At 45.4% G+C, this 15,646-nt stretch overlaps 2 protein-coding genes across 3 annotated transcripts; both read right to left on the bottom strand.

Moving 5' to 3' along the window:
• Positions 1–3,586: 3,586 nt before the first annotated feature.
• KICS2 (KICSTOR subunit 2) lies at positions 3,587–10,833 on the bottom strand (the record flags this gene model as incomplete). 2 transcript variants are annotated; one of them, XM_079549644.1, is made up of 3 exons in its annotated part: positions 3,587–4,403; positions 8,356–8,644; positions 10,599–10,833. In XM_079549644.1, the coding sequence occupies 3 exons, from the start codon at positions 10,831–10,833 to the stop codon at positions 3,587–3,589; spliced, it is 1,341 nt and encodes a 446-aa protein (XP_079405770.1). The 2 variants fall into 2 exon arrangements, with proteins under 2 accessions (XP_079405770.1, XP_079405771.1); XM_079549645.1 differs by having other exon boundaries at positions 10,758–10,833.
• Positions 10,834–11,696: 863 nt separating this feature from the next.
• RPL18A (ribosomal protein L18a) lies at positions 11,697–13,984 on the bottom strand. Its single transcript, XM_079547849.1, has 4 exons — positions 13,826–13,984; positions 13,121–13,250; positions 12,155–12,264; positions 11,697–11,836 (listed from the first exon to the last, which is right to left on the bottom strand). Exons 1-4 carry the CDS (start codon positions 13,934–13,936, stop codon positions 11,744–11,746), a joined length of 444 nt encoding a protein of 147 aa, XP_079403975.1. The 5' UTR covers positions 13,937–13,984; the 3' UTR covers positions 11,697–11,743.
• Positions 13,985–15,646: the final 1,662 nt, after the last annotated feature.

Raw genomic sequence — 15,646 nt, 5'->3', positions numbered from 1 at the left:
AGAATACACAGAACAAGTGGTGCACAATGCAATTGCTCGGCACCTGCGGAGATTCTCAGGGACTTCTTGAGCAGCAGTCCTTCTCTCTGGACATCTCTCCCCAGTTTGATCCAGAGTGATGCCATACGGTATGGGATACCTCTTTGGCCAGTCTGGATCAGCTCTCCTGGCTTTGTCCCCTCCCATGATCTCCCCAACTTCCTTGCTGGCAAGCTATTGGGGAAAGCTAGAAAGTTCTTAACTTAAAGTGAGCACTGCTGTGCAAAAACTAAGACATTGGTGTGTTACCAACATCATTGCTGATGCCTCATGCCTGTCAGTTTTCAATAAACGATTGGATAATGCCCTCAGTAATATGTTTTAACTTTTGGTCAGCTGTGAAGTGATCAGGCACTTGGACTAGATGTTGTACAAAGATCTTTTCCAACTGTCCTGTCCTGTTCTGGTTCTACTCCACTGTTCCGTTCTGTTCTATTCTATTCTGCTTCTCTCAGAAGCAAGTAGGCTGATCCCTTATTAATCTAGCAGCCATCGTTTCAATAAGTCATCCCATCATTTCAATAAGTCTGCATGCAGACTGCAAACTTCAGCATGGAAATGGTTGATCCACTACACCTAAGAATATTGAATTTGCAGGCAAAACAGTGTAGACAAATTGCTTAGGAAGCTGGGGTGGGGACTCCATTTATCTCAGTCATTCCCTACATAAGCAACAATAAAAAAGGACTTGCTTTTCCCAAACGCCTATTATTCAATGACAGTTGAAAATAATTGCCTATTGCTCTCTCTAGATAGATACATATGAAGAGAAGAAAATAACTTTTACTGTTTCTGAACCTTTCCTTCAGCATCATTCCAGGCAGAGGTGAGCTCTACAAAATGATTTCCACACCTACAATGGGACTTAAATGGTCAAATTTGTAAATCATGCAGGCAGATTTAGAGCATCAGATTCAAAGACGACAGCCTATTAGTGCTCACAACTTCCCACCCCATCTCTCTGATAAGAGTTAGCATCTTCCAGCGTGGGGGTGCCTAGTTTACTTAGCTGTATTGATGAGGGCAAAGCCTCAGATGCCCCACCGCAAGTCTAACTGAGTTTTAGGTGAAAAGTGGAGTTGCAAAACATAACCTTTCACCTTTGAAGTATTCCTACAATTTTACCTAGAGTCCTACACAGACCCAGGAAGTCTTTGGAGAAGCACTGCTCTATTCCTGAAGAACCAGATCTAGTAAATACCCAGAGAGGACATAACTCCAGCCTGCTGCAGTTGCCAGTGGTGCTGATGAAAGCAAATCTTTTAACAACTTTTAATTCAACTTGTAGATCCCCACATGGGACCACAACAACTCAGCACAATTATGCTCTCTTTGCAGCTCTGAGTAATTTGACTTACACACACCAAAAAAAACCTCCCAGTACTTTGGTAGCAAATGATGCATGTAACACAGAGCCAAATATTTAGTGACACTAAATACTTTATGAGACCAGTAGCGAGCTGCACAATTACAACAAGCACTGCACTGCCCCAAGCTTCAAATGTTAACTCTTAGCATCATATTAGCATGTCCTAGTTAATAATGTAAACCAACTAAGACTCTCAAAATCATCTATCCAGAAAGAGCTGTTCTGCCAAGATGGTTGCTACCTAAAGATTGGAAACAGGTGACTGTATTCATATGCTTTTCTCCTCCCAAAGCTACTTTCTTCCCCTTACCGTCGATAGCTGGTCTCACAGGAAAATACTGCAGAGGCAGACAGAATTCGTGCAACACTTTATTACACTGCTGAAGACTGGGAATCGGTTCAGGTGACAGCTTCTTCTCTTTTACTCAGGCTGAGGAAGTCAATAGCACGACAACATTACAAAGCCACTATCTGAAAGAAGGCAAGCACACAAAAGACAGTCTTGCAAGGGTTTAGAGTTTCACTGGGACAAAAGGACAACAGGAGATGCAAAGTGCAAGATTGCTACAACCAGGTGGTAGTCTGCTGCTAGTGTATCTACCACTCCTTTTCCAGTGACAAAAAGGAGCCTCTTCAAAATCTTAAGGGTGATACTGCAGCTAGACTAAGACTTAGGAAAAAGGAAGAAGCAGATATTTACAACAGACCAACACCTAATTATAGCAAAACATGGAAGACTCTCTCTGGCACAAAATGCAAAACTGAAGCTCAGACTTTGAGATGAGAGCATTCTTATGTGACTGTGAAGAAACCAGCACTTGCAGGAGAGGTGAGACAAGCTACCAAAACCCTTTGCAAGAGAGGAAGGTACTCAGTAAAACTTAAAATCCAAGGGTATCTGTTCTGCTTCATAGCTTCAACAGTGTTAACTAAGGATCTAACTTGACTACACCAGCATAAACTGTGTGTCAGAGCCACATCCTTCCCTCCTGAATTCCCATAAAAGAAACTGCATAGTGGTCAGAAGAAATACACAGTATAAGCCTGTAAGTCGTGTGTGACACAGGGAAATATCGATTCTCAAAATGAACAGCACTTTCAGAATAATCAGAAACCACACTTCTAGCCTCCGGATTTGGAAAAACGAAGCAGCGAAACAGACATTTCAGAATGAGGAAAACATACTGCAAAGGAATGAAAATCAAAATTGCAAGAGTTGCTATTTAGCTTACTTGTGAAAGCATTTAAAACAGAACAGAATAAAAACAACAAACTTCCAAAAATCTGAAAGTATATCCAAGTTGGCCCTGACAGCAAATTGTAAAATAACTCACAAAGGGTATTTCCTCCTGCACGCTTTTTTAACATGTAGCTGAACAAAAGCACAACTTTAAAGAGCTTTGCTGCTTTTCTGTGGAACCATTCCAATCTAAACCACCTGCTCAAACTCCTTCAGCTTCAGTTGGAGTCAGATACACACAGGGTCTCATCACTGCAGGGAACGCTCTACTCCCCAAAACACGCTTCAGCTTTATTTGATTGAGCCTGTGTTCTGAAGCAGCTTTATGCTTCAGAGCTTGTTTGGAATAAACTGTTGCTTAACAGACAGTATCAGTTCTCAACCGTTTTTAAAGTGTTTTAATTAGCGAGTTCCTTTGTGATTCATGTATCTTATTTATTCAAAATGTGCTCTTGCAGATTCACACATTTCAATATTCCCTTCCATCAGTGTACAGTTCCCAGAAGTAATTCCTGTCAGACAGTTTTTTGGTTTTCGGAAAATACACATTTTCCACCCTCATCACATTTTCAGTAATCTCTATAGATCAGACTATAATAAAGTGCATATATTCCCCTTTGTTATACAGGCAACTAAGTTGTGGACTGAAAAAATAAATCACACTGCAAATTGGAAACCACACACACAGACACACTCAAAAAAACTCTCACTGCTGCCATTTAGCACCCCACAGTTAAGTTATCTCACTGAATACTGCCAAAAATATTTTTTTTCCCCAAGAGTCAGTTAGCCATATTTTTTTTTTTTAATTGAACTTATATCATTAAAAATAATGGTTCCTTTTTAATTAGACGACGATAATCGCGAGTTTATGTAATCCTGGAAGCTGCAGTTACCCCAAGGCTGACAGTCTGCCTTGACAATTTGTGTTACGTGTTTTACCCTTTGGATCCAGGCTTCAAACTTGCAAAAGCTTTGGAATTCTTAAGGGAATGTGAAATTTCATTGAGAAAAGAAATAAAGTGAGAATCCCTTTCTGACTTCTTGGACTCAAAAATAACTACAATGGTGAAATGAGGTTCAGGGCGAGTCAGAAAATACGTGCTTTGGACTTTGTCATCGTAGAAGTGAACAACTTTCTCCAAACTGTTGAGGTCAGAGGTTCTGTCAGTCATAATCATGATTACATTGGGCCAGTGCATAACAGGCCTGTCACTGGGCAGAGACACCACTGCAGGATACTGATCCACTCCTTTGGGAGCTTCCCTGTAAGAGTGGGGATGGTGATAACCGTGTCCTTGAAAACTCTCCGATCCACGATTGTCAAAGATTAAGGAAACATTGACAGCGTCGTATTTCCGAATAAAACTGGAGATTTTCCCAAAGTAATCAGGATTTGTTTTAGCAGTCAGAGTTTTCATTTCAGACGCGGTCGTTTGTCGGCTAAGGGCCTCGTGAAAGTAGAAGCTGAACTTGGCAAGGAGAATGTTTTTGAGTTTCACCAGCCAGAGGAAGAGGTGAGGAGGTTGTACGGCTTTCTGGGACTGCCCCCCAAACAGATGCTTCTTGGTCTCTCGTTGTTTTTCAAATATCTGGCCCCAAGTCTGTAGCTTTGTGTGAGCACTGTGCAAGTTGACCAAGGATGGAAGGAATTTCCACTCTGAGATCTGAGCCTGAGCCTTTAAGAGATGCGCAAGCACATCTACTTCCAGCTGGAAACTGCTTTCAAGAGGACTGAGGATTGGATGATGAAATCTAGAAAACACAACATTGTTCAAGACATGAGAAACTCTACAGACAACAGTGAAGTTATCAGCTAGTGCTTCTCAATTCACAGACAGAACACAACACATCAAGGCAGGCTGAAGCGTAAGCCAACAAGTTATCTTGTTAATTTAAGAATTCCTACTTAGCATAACTAGGACAAACATTTTAATGAATGTATAATGTATATAGCATACCTACATCAGCCTATATTGATTCACAAGCTATTACAGAACCATTCCTCTTTAAATTCAAGTGGTTTTGTTTCAATTTTAAATCTCTAATATGTAATCTAATATCTAATATAGTAATATGCCTTGATAGCTGTCAAATAGTACTAAGATATTAAGTTTAAATAAAGAAAGTTATGTTATAAATTCACTGCTCATGTAGGGAAGCTATGAGGAAACCAACCTGAGCTTGCTTTCTTTCCTTTTCAATTTACAATAAAACAATAAAACCGTGATGGGAAATAAATCAGTAGAACCACAATTAACTGTATTTACTGTTGAACCCAGTCTCAAATTTGAATGTTGGTGTGCCAGGAGCAATGAAGAGGAAAAATATTCAGTAGAATCTCATACTTTCACAGTAAAAGATTCTCTAACTGTCAGCACATCTCCCCCTCTAAGAATTCAGGGCAAGACCAGCTCTCAGTTTAACAGATGCTACAAAAATCTCATTCATAAGACAGAAGTGCCAATGCACATCTTATTCACTAGAGTGATTGTACCATTAGGACAAGTCTCAGTGAAATGGAGTTTTAATAGAGCCATTTTACAGCTTTCTCTTCTCCTCCCAGCTTTTCTCTATTTTATCTTAACTTCACAGAGGGAAAAAAAAAAACAAGCCAAACCACCCAACAAAAAACCTCACTCAGAACCAGTCTACTTCCTTCCCCTCATCACTCAAACTCATAGATTTGTAACACTGGAGATAAATACATTTTAATTCAAATTGTGCGGAACTGCTCCAGTTGCAGTAGGTAAATACTCAACTTCTGAAAAACAGAACTTCAGCTAAGACAAGCAGCCTTTTTAATAAGTGTATTCCCATAACATGCATTTAGGTGACCTCTTAAAGAGATCGTCATCAAAGAGCAACCAACACTTCAAAGACAAGACTTGACTGAAATCAATACAGATTGATGCCCTCACTTCCAACATCCTGGGTTGATCCTTGACACTACTTTAAAGCAAACAAGTTTACACTGAATTCTTCACACCTCTAATAAGTGATCGACAGACAAGGTGAAAGCAGCTCCACTCATTATCTCCCTGAACTCTCCAGTCACAATCCACAGAATCAATTTTGGAAATACTTGGTTCAAAACCAAAACATTTCATTTTGTTGTAGACCAAAAGAATGGATAAGAATGTTAAGCTTTTCTCCCTCTTCCTCTTCACTGCTTTTTCTTTGACTTTCCACTCAGCTTGCTGCCAAAATATCAACGCTTCAGCCTGTAAAAATTGTCTGACAGCCTTATCATATTTCAAGGGTCCCCTTTTTTCTTGACAGCCACAACACACACTTTTGAAAGGATTTGCTTCTAAGACATAAGTTCAAATTTATTAAAAACAATTAAATGATGAATGTGGTAGACCAGTCTATTTCCCCCCTAATCATTCATGAGAGCACAGGGATGATGGTTCTGTTCTCCAGACTACAAAGACGACATTTTTTCTTCAACTTCTTAATTTCTTTCTCTAGATCACAGATGCATACAAAGCTACAAAACACTGACTAGATGCAAGCCACAAGACACAAGAATAATTACATCAAAACGGATTACTTATTGATTATATATTAAACTTTTATAGACCTGAGGCTGTTTTACTTTCTCCAATTAGAAACATAAACATTCTCCTCCCACACACTGCCTCCTTCACCCCACAAAAAAAAGTTCAAAAAGTTCAGGCAATGGTGATTTTCTAGCTGTATTTTACAGAAAACACAGAGGAAAATGTCTTCTACTGGCTGTTCACAAGCCAGGAATAAGCACTAACAAAATAGCTTCCAATTGTTCAGAGATTGATGATTTTCAGATGTAAAGGAAAGAAACCAAGGCCAGAACCTGCTGGAAAACAGATGCCCCGTTTGGCTTAGAAGTGTTGATAAAATGGTGCACCTATAAGTGAGGATATATTCCCAGAGGGAACAGACAGCATCAGGGTGAGTTTATCTGACCTTTCACTTGAGAGAGACAACAGAGAAATGCTGCGTGGCAAACACACGCCACGTAGCAGCCCTCAGAAACTGCTGAGATACAACACAACTAAAAGAAAGAATAAAGGATGGACTTTGTTTCAGAAATATCCAGTACAACACTGGGGAGAACCAAGCTACCCACACAGCTCTAGTAGCATCTCAGAACATCTCCATCGTTTTACCTTTCATTGGACTAACAACCCTGAGACTGTAAGGGTTTACAAACCAAGAACTGCCAAAAATTACTAGTAAGATCATATAAATCAGACTTCCAAATAACAATGTTACACAACAATTTCCTTAAAATTATTAACACAAGCAAGGGGAGTCAGCTGCAGTGCTTAGGTTTGGAATTTTAGAAACACTGTCAGCAGCACTGAATTTTTTTTATTGTACATTTAAAAAATCTTAACTATAAAAAAACCTCACAGTATTTCACCCAAATGTCTTCTTAGATGCTATTTCACCAACAAAGATTAAAAAGAACCCAACTACACTTGAAAACTATCTTCCTAAAACAGCTACCTTGTTTGGCTTTTAAAATATAAGCATTTTTACAGCCATTTTTGCCTGCTGTCAAGTTACTCAAAATTTCTTTTCTTTTTAAACTGCCACCACTTGCACAGATCATGTTTTACCTGTGAAATACTCAACCAAGAGTGACTTAGAGATCTTAATATAAGAAAGGCAAGACCACCAAAGACTTTGTGCTCCTTCTGCTAACTCCAGTAGCTCTCAAAAGAAGTGATAACAGAACACCATAAAACCCTTCCAGGAGGATCAGAAACAATAATAGTCTATATTAAAAGCCAACAATATTGTGAAATTAATCTGAAATTTACTCAGATACAGGCACAAACTAACGCAGGGTTTTAGAATGTGTTGGCTCAATTCTAAGTTTAAAACTAAAATTAGTACACAAATATTTGTTCTATTCCTAAACCAATTTCATAGTCACAGAATGGCCTGGGTTGAAAAGGACCACAATGATCATTGCATTTCAACCCCCTGCTGTGTGCAGGGTCACCAACCAGCAGACCAGGCTGCCCAGAGCCACATCCAGCCTGGCCTTGAATGCCTCCAGGGATGGGGCATCCACAACCTCGTTGGGCAGCCTGTTCCAGTGCATCACCACCCTCTGGGTGAAAAACTTCCTCCTAATATCTAACCTAAACTCCCCCTGTCTCAGTTTAAAACCATTCCCCCTTGTCCTATCACTATCCACCCTTGTAAGCAGCCGTTCCCCTCCATGCTTATAAGCTCCCTTCAAGTACTGGAAGGTTACAATGAGGTCTCCCTGGAGCCTTCTCTTCTCCAAGCTAAACAATCCCAATTCCCTCAATCTTTCCTCATAGGAGAGGTGCTCCAGGCCTCGAGCCCTTTTCACTCAAGTCCATATTGAATTAAGTCCTTGTTTACCCTACAAGCACAGCAATGGACATAAGAACAGAATTCTGGCACTCATTCTTTGCTCTCTGCTGAGTATGAATTAAGGAATAGAGAAGATGGCTCCTGAAAAGTAATGAATAGAATTTTCTGGGTTTTTCTGATAAGCCTTACTTTGAGCCCTCAGCTCAAGGGTGGTCATTGCTCACCAACATTCACTTCATGCATGAATTCATGTAAGGAACTCCTCAGCAATCAAAAGACAGCAAAATCTTTAGGCTTTCAGCCATAATATAATTTATTACAGATCATATGCCCGAGTACTTACTGCCAGCAAATAAGCACTGACCTTGAGCTATATTTCTTTAAGATGGATTCCAAAATGTTTACCAGTTCCTCAGAGTTAATGAACTTTTGGGTGCTGAGCGTGTACATTTTTTCATAGAAGTCAGCAATTTCCATCCGAGCCTGAACAAAAAAACAGAGCTGTTCAGACAGGTGAGAAAGCAGCTCTTCCAAGTGAGGAGCTGTTCCTCCTAGTGCATTGCGACCCGTCGCCACCACCTTCTTCAGCTCATTATGCAGGGATGTGTAGATGGTTCGGATGGAGTCCTTTCGGCTGAAGAATGACTGACCACCTGTTCAGATAAATATGGAGGTATTACCAAATTCCAGGGAGAGGAAAGATAGACAGCAATACTGGAGAACAAAACCACGTTTGTTTTTCCCCAGGTGTTCCTATGGGTTTTTCATCAAGAAATCAGTTTCAGCCTATTATTTTGCAGGTATGAATTGCACACAGAAGCACTCTGTGTAATCTGATGCAAGTCTTGCCTGCCCCAATTCTTATTTCAGCAGCCAACTACTGCTGCAAAATGTCTTCAAATTCTTCACGCCTGTGTTAGCTGCACTATGGGCTTTTTAACAAGGGTTTAGTTAACTCTGCTACTACGATACACTGTTATCTGTGGAGGTCGTAAGTCAACATGAGGTTTTAATAGGCTCAGCTGCTGTTAATAACTCCAAAACTTTAATGGAGAATTCCCTTAATAACACCTCCTCAAAGACAGAACACGCAGACTTGGACAGCAGCCTTTACATGGGAAACGTGATATTTATGTGTACAAACTAAATGTTTCCAGTTCCTACCCTATCTTAACATCAACCTGAACTCAAAGGGAAAACAACTGCAGTTTATCTCAGTGGGACCACAGTGCAGGCTAATTCATAATTAAACTGAGAAAAAACAAAGTCAATGCTTCCCTCCACTTGTTTGACATTATGATTATTTTAAAATAAATAATTTTTTAAAAAGTAATTGTGAAAAGGTTTGGGTTGGAAGGGACCTTAAAGATTAGCTAGTTCCAACCCCACTACCACCAGGGATACAGACAAAGGATATTCCTCATTGATGTTCCCAAAAGACTGTACAAAACTACTATTCTTATTTCATTTCCATTTCCAGATGGCTTTATGTGCTGCTGCGGCACTCATGAGCTGCAGCAGAACAAGGATCACAAAGAATGAACCTGCAGAACTTTTATTATTATTATTATTTTTAAGAGACTTCAGGTTCCATTTTGAAGCTGCTTATAACTTTCATAGTGGCATACAGTCGTTTCCACATCTATTTTACACATGTAACGTTCAAAAGTTTCAATAGCAATTTGTAGCAGAAAAGCACAGAATTGGTTATCATGGAAAAATAGCTCCAAGCCAAGAGCTGTCCCTGGATCAGGGCAGGGGAACAGTCACCCATTGCTGCTGTACTTGAAGTATGCAAGCAAATAAAACTATGCACGTCCCTTATGTTGTCAATTTTGCTCTTTCTGCAAGAACCAAACAAACATTTAGAAGTCTGCTTTACAGTAGGCTTTTTCCCTCCGTAAAATTCTTCCTATAAAATAGTTTAAAGTCACCACTTCAACATAAACACCATAGCAGAACTTTCTTGTTGCTTTACTGCATTATGCAGCAGACTTGCATCCCTTGATTCAATTTCCATGCCAGTCTGCAGTCCAAAGAGAAAACAAGGAGTTCTGCCCAGAGGACAGCATGATGATGGCTTGTACTGCATGAGTTAGTTTTCTGTATTCAGAGAAGCAGCTAAGATTGTAGCCAAGGTTTCCTGAGATCGTGCAGCATCTACATGAATAACAACTTTCAGGAGGCAATCTTCAGCCCTGAGTACTTACACACGTTCTGACACACACACTGTTCTAGTTTTAGGGCCTGGAACCATAACGTGAAAGAAGCTCTTGGCGACCCCACTGAGCTCACCTTTGCCAGAATCTCAGACAAGAGCACACCCGCCCGGAAACAGAGCTGGCTACAGCTCGGGAACCGCAGCCAGGCTGCTTATTCCCCGGCACAGGTCCGGAAGGACTGGCTGCGCCAGCCGCAAGACGTGCTTCGGGGTAACGCGAACGTCAGAGCGCACGGAGGGCGCGGACCCAGTGCTCGCGTTCGACTCACGCGCTGCGCTCCTGCGCTTCCCGCGAGCCCGCCCGCTTCCCCCCACCCCGCCACGGCGGGACCCGGAGCAACGTGGCGGCCCGCCGGGACCGTGTGGGGGCCCGAGGACGGCGATACCTAGCTTCTGGCCCAGGAAGGTCATGCTGTGGTAGGCCTTCTCGGCGGCGGCCAGGTGCGCCAGCCCGGCCAGCAGGGCCAGCCAGCTGGCCCCCGCGCTCTTGTTGGCCTCACGTTCCTTCTCCACGTTGTCCTTGGCCTTATCGTACGAGAAGATGCCCAGGTGGGAGAAGAAAGTCTCCAGCACCGCCTGCTCCACCGGCACGGGCGCGCCCAGCGGGATCGACTCCCCCATGCCGCCGCCGCTTCCGGGTTCCGCTCCCAGCCGAACGAGGAGCCCCACTCGCGCCGCAGCCCCCGGAAGTCCTCGTCACGTGATGCGGGGAGAGACGGGCGGGAGGGTCGCGGTCACGTGAGGTGCGACGGCCCTCCCCATCATGCGGCGCGAGGGCACAGGTGGGCGCAGGGCATGCCGGGAGGGGCTGCTCCTCTGCGTAAGGCGCTGGCCGTCCGCGCCACGCTGCAAAATAGGAGCGCGCAGAGCACGGGATCTCCGCTCCTGAATTGTTTTCTCTGGTTTAAATCAGAAGACCGCTTTCATGCTCCACTGTTTTCTCCATTAAGCGTCCAAACGCAAGGGCTTCTGGGCAACGTTAGCTTGGACCCTAAAGCACCACTCCTGCATGATCTCCCACCTTGTAAGCCGTGGCTTTTGCAGCTTCCAATCCCACCTGACATCTCTGCAGCCATTTTAGGGCTCCTCAATTGCTCAACCCACTGAAAAGGACTAATTTAAGCTTTGGACAGATCAACTCCTTGAACAGATTGGAAAGATGAGTACAGCACAAAGCAGAGCTGTGACACACAAGCCCACAGAAAGGGGGCTGCTGTGACAGCACTGCCTGTTCCAGCTCCTGGGGAACATCAGAGCTCTGTCCCACCCACCTCCTTCTACTGAAATTAGCAGCCACTTCTCTCTGCACTGAGCTCCAGAGCTCCCCTGCTGCTGTCCCAGAGCAGCAAGGTTCCCAGCTGCCTCTGGCCAGTATTTCTACTACACTCTTCAACTGGGCTGCAGATAACATACAGAAAACAGGATATGAACAGGGGCTTCCTGGGTATTTGAGACACAGTTTACAAAGAAACCTGGAATGAAAGGTTCAAATAGACCTTTATTACACTGAGTAGACAGCACATTTTCGTACTTAGAAGAAAGTATTTGGTCTCTTGGTGGTGAAACGTGGTTTGTGCTGACGACGCAGAACTCTGTGTGGCAGAGGGAACTTGATTTTAGAATCCTGCAAGGAAAATATTTGTGTTAAGATACTACATCACTACTGCTCTACACTTCACAATACTGAAAAGACACACAAGGTCTGCAATTGTTTTTGAACAAGAAGTCTGTGAGAGGCACATTTGTTGTAATGTAATACACGTTATATTTTGACTTTAACAAAAGGAACTTTACCACAAAGTAAAATATCTGTGAAGCTATGAGTGCAAGTTTGGTTCCCCCTCCACACTCTCGCCTGCAAAGCAAACCTGTACCAGACGCAGCTCCCTCCCTCCAGCCCTCTACCAGACTGGGACCCAGCAGGCACTGCAGTTTTACTCACATGGAACTGCTTGACTGCTGGCCTACGGCACTTGCTAGCAGCAATCTGCTCAACTTTCATTATCTGAATGGAGTGAGCACGGGCACGATGACGGGCTCCCATATCACGGTCTGCAACGAGAGAACTCATAACTCAATGTCTCCAAAAGAATGCCATCTTACTCTTGCCTGATTTCAAAATATGCGCTTGCAGAAATAATCAAGATGGGATTTACCTTTTTAAAACAAGCGAGTTGATTCAGAATCCACACTGAAGTATTATTAATGGATAAACATTCTTAAAATTCCTAAACTATTCAGACTAGATACTTAGCTATCAATCATTGCATTATGGCAAACTTGAGTTCTGAGGCCTCTTAAGCAATCTTTCAATACATTAATTAACAGAAAATATCCTATTAAGTTAATGTAGAACCTGAAGTTTCACTTTCAAGAGCACCTCAGCTCTGGAAAGGCGACAAGATCCATATAATATTTGCACACACGACAAGAACATCATTACAGAGAACAACATTCTTTGGGTTTTTGTGTGCATTACGTACAGTTCCAAATTCAACTATCAACAGAGTCAGCCATACAAATGGTGTATCCCCCAAGCACTTTACATAACAGAAGTTGAGATGATCTAATCTGAAACATTCCCTCAACAAGGCCGTTCTGAAACATTATATACTGTAAACATCTAGAGCACCTCAAAGACTAAGAAACTCAGCCTACAGAGCAAAACTTGTTACCAGTTACTCAATGTTACATAGTGATCAAAAGGGAATATCTTTATCTACAAAAACATATTATGAGTGTGAGATCACACCTGCAGACCTCTCCAGCAGCTTCCTGATTTCATTTCCTACAGATTAATTTTGTTTCTCGTAGTTTAAGACAGCATTCTTACCCAGACTTTATGCTCAGTTTAAGATTTAAGCTTATGCTTATATACACGTTCTACCTTGAACAATTACAAACTTACAGCACTGAGTGACAGCACCAGCAGTGGTCAAATCCCTGTACTCTCTGTACATGTTGTGAGTTCCACTACGAGAATCGTAGCGCAGCCAAATACCAAAATTTTTTACCCGCAGAGGGGTCTTCTCATACACCTGGAATTAGAGAAAGGGACAAAAGAAGTTAAATATGTCATCAGTATTTTAGTTTAACTACACTGAAGCTCTAATGAAAACACTGTGGACAGTTTTAGTGAAAAAAGATTTTGTCTCTTCTCCCACAACAACATAGCTGCATTCAAACTGATAATTTTTGGTGAAAATACTTAAATTCAACTTTACATCACTATGAAAATAAATGGAAAAGGACATCCTATAAACAGATTGGTAAGCATATACTCTCCAAGAATTATGAATATCCACATAACTCTTAAGAAGTATAAGCCCAAATAATGAACGCTAGACCCTGAAAACAGCAGAGTACAGTAATGACTTAAGTCATCATAGCAAGTTAATCTTGTTTTTTTTTGACCATTTGTTGTTTCCTAAGCTCCCTGGATATATACTGCCATTTTGAAAAGAAGAATGCGTTGGTTCACTTGACAGCAACTGAAAGGTAAACTGAGCTTAACTTCACTCCTAGCAGCAGTGCTTCGTGTAACTTTATCCTATATATACCAGCAGGAATTCCCTTCGAAATCGCCCAGATTACCGAGTATGTCATCCCCCACCTGGCCACAATACACAATCTCTCCAGAAGATTTCTTCATCTTCTTCAGCTGAGAAACGAAATACCAGAACCGGGACTTGGCGACAACGTGGTTGGGAGCGAAGATCCGCATCCGGTAGAGCGGAGGAGTCCTGCATTTCGGCGTGGGCAGACAGCGCCCGACCACCTTGTACTCCCGCAGCTGCAGGGAAAGACAGCGGCGTGAGTCGCGATGCGGAGGCTGCGAAACGACTCCCCGGGACGGGCACCTCGGCGAAAGGCAGAGGACAGAGGTCCCGGAGGCGAGGAGCCACACCGAGCCGGGCCTCCCGGCGCCCGAGGAGAAGCCGAGCTCCGGAAGGCCGGCAGCGCCGCCCGCCGGCCCGGCCTATGGCGGCCCCCCCCTCACGCATCGTGCCGGAGCGCCGCCGCCATGTTGGCCGCTCGCCTCCATGCGCGGCCGAGCGGGGCCCACTCAGGAGCGCGGAGATCGCTCTCGAGCGCCACGAGCCCGCACAGCCGCACTCCCAACGCCCGGGGCCGGCCTCGGGCCCGCCGCAAGACACGGACGCAGTCAGAGCGCTCCACGGCCCTCACTCACGGTGCCCGACGCCTTCATGCTGCCGCCACCGCCGCCCGCAGGAAAGGAAAGGCCGCACGCGCGGCTGCTTCACGTCATCCGCCCGCTGCGGCACCGCCCGCCGCCGTCCCGCCCTCCCATTGGCCCGCGGCGCGGTTGGGCAAGGCGGCTGTCAATCACCGCCCGCGACGGTCGGCCCTGGTTTCCGGGCGGCGGCGTCCGCGTGGCCGTAGGAGGAGGCCGTACCGCCTGGCGGTGCGCATCCAGGCGGCCGGCCGACGGGCGCCCCTCGGCAGCGCGTCGGTGCCCCTAAGGGTGCGGCCCCGTCTCTATCGCGTCGGTGCCGCCGGGTCCTGTAACGGGGGGATGGCGGCCGGGGGCACTTTCTCACGTTATTCTCAGAACAGGGTAACCGCGGTAACGGCACTCGCGAGGCAGACACTGCAAGCTGCCTCCACCCGTTAACGGAGGGGATGTGGAACCACGCTCCCGACCCCTGTGAGCAACACGCACGGGTGCGCTGCGACGCGTCGTTCGCCCTCGAAGGGGGGCGGGGCGGGACTACAGCTCCCAGGGGCCGCGGGGTGCTCGGGTCGCTCGGGTTGCCCCGAGGTGCCGCGGGGTATTGTGGGAGCTGTAGTCCCGCGGTGCGGCGAAGGGGCGGAGGCGCCTTCCCTTCGCTTCCCGGACGCGCTTGGGCCGCGCCACCTCCCCCGGGCCGCCTCCCTCTGCTCCTCCCGCCGCCAGCCGAGGCGGCGCGGCCTGCGCTGCCCGGCCCGCTCCCTATGCTCGTGGCGACGTCGGAGCTGCGGGGCGGGAGCCGGCACTGCCGCGATGGAAGAGTGACCGGGAAGGTAACGGCGGCCGGGCGGGAGCCGGGACTCGCCGGCCGTTGTCGGGCGGAGGCCGTGGTGGCGGCCGCCACCTCGGCGGCGGCGGCCTCTGCCGGTTTGCCGGTCCGGCTGCGGGGAGCGCTCCGTACCCCGCAGACCTACGGGGCTGCGCCTCTGTGCCGGAGGGCCGCGCGGCGTCGGTGGGGGGAAGGGGAAAAAAGCTGGGACGCGAGGAGCTGTCGGCCGGCTCGGAGCGCCGTGCTGCCCGGAGAACTTTCTAGGCTACCGGAGAAGTTGTGGGAACGGCCGTCATTCGGCGCTGCTCGTACATACGTTAAGCCGGCGTAAAGGCTTCGGGTCCTACGAGTGCCTGAGGCTTGCGGCAAGCAGAGCAGGCAGCAGAAAGAGCGCGTAGGGTTGGACAGAAAGC

This window comes from Tetrao urogallus (genome assembly GCF_951394365.1).
Source record: "Tetrao urogallus genome assembly, chromosome: 1".
In the NCBI taxonomy this organism is placed as follows: Eukaryota; Metazoa; Chordata; class Aves; order Galliformes; family Phasianidae; genus Tetrao; species Tetrao urogallus.
Note: the sequence above shows the minus strand (reverse complement) of the source record. Positions and strands in the feature narration are given on the sequence as shown.

What these genes read in the sequence shown, in the direction of transcription:
- RPL18A (XM_079547849.1), bottom strand. Translation starts at nt 13,936, where the DNA reads ATGCGGATCTTCGCTCCCAACCACGTTGTCGCCAAGTCCCGGTTCTGG. An exon ending in TGGTGCTGTCACTCAGTGCT is followed by an intron (nt 12,265 to 13,120) that starts GTAAGTTTGTAA and finishes CTCTCGTTGCAG; the next exon opens with ACCGTGATATGGGAGCCCGT. An exon ending in CAGCAGTCAAGCAGTTCCAT is followed by an intron (nt 11,837 to 12,154) that starts GTGAGTAAAACT and finishes TTTTCCTTGCAG; the next exon opens with GATTCTAAAATCAAGTTCCC.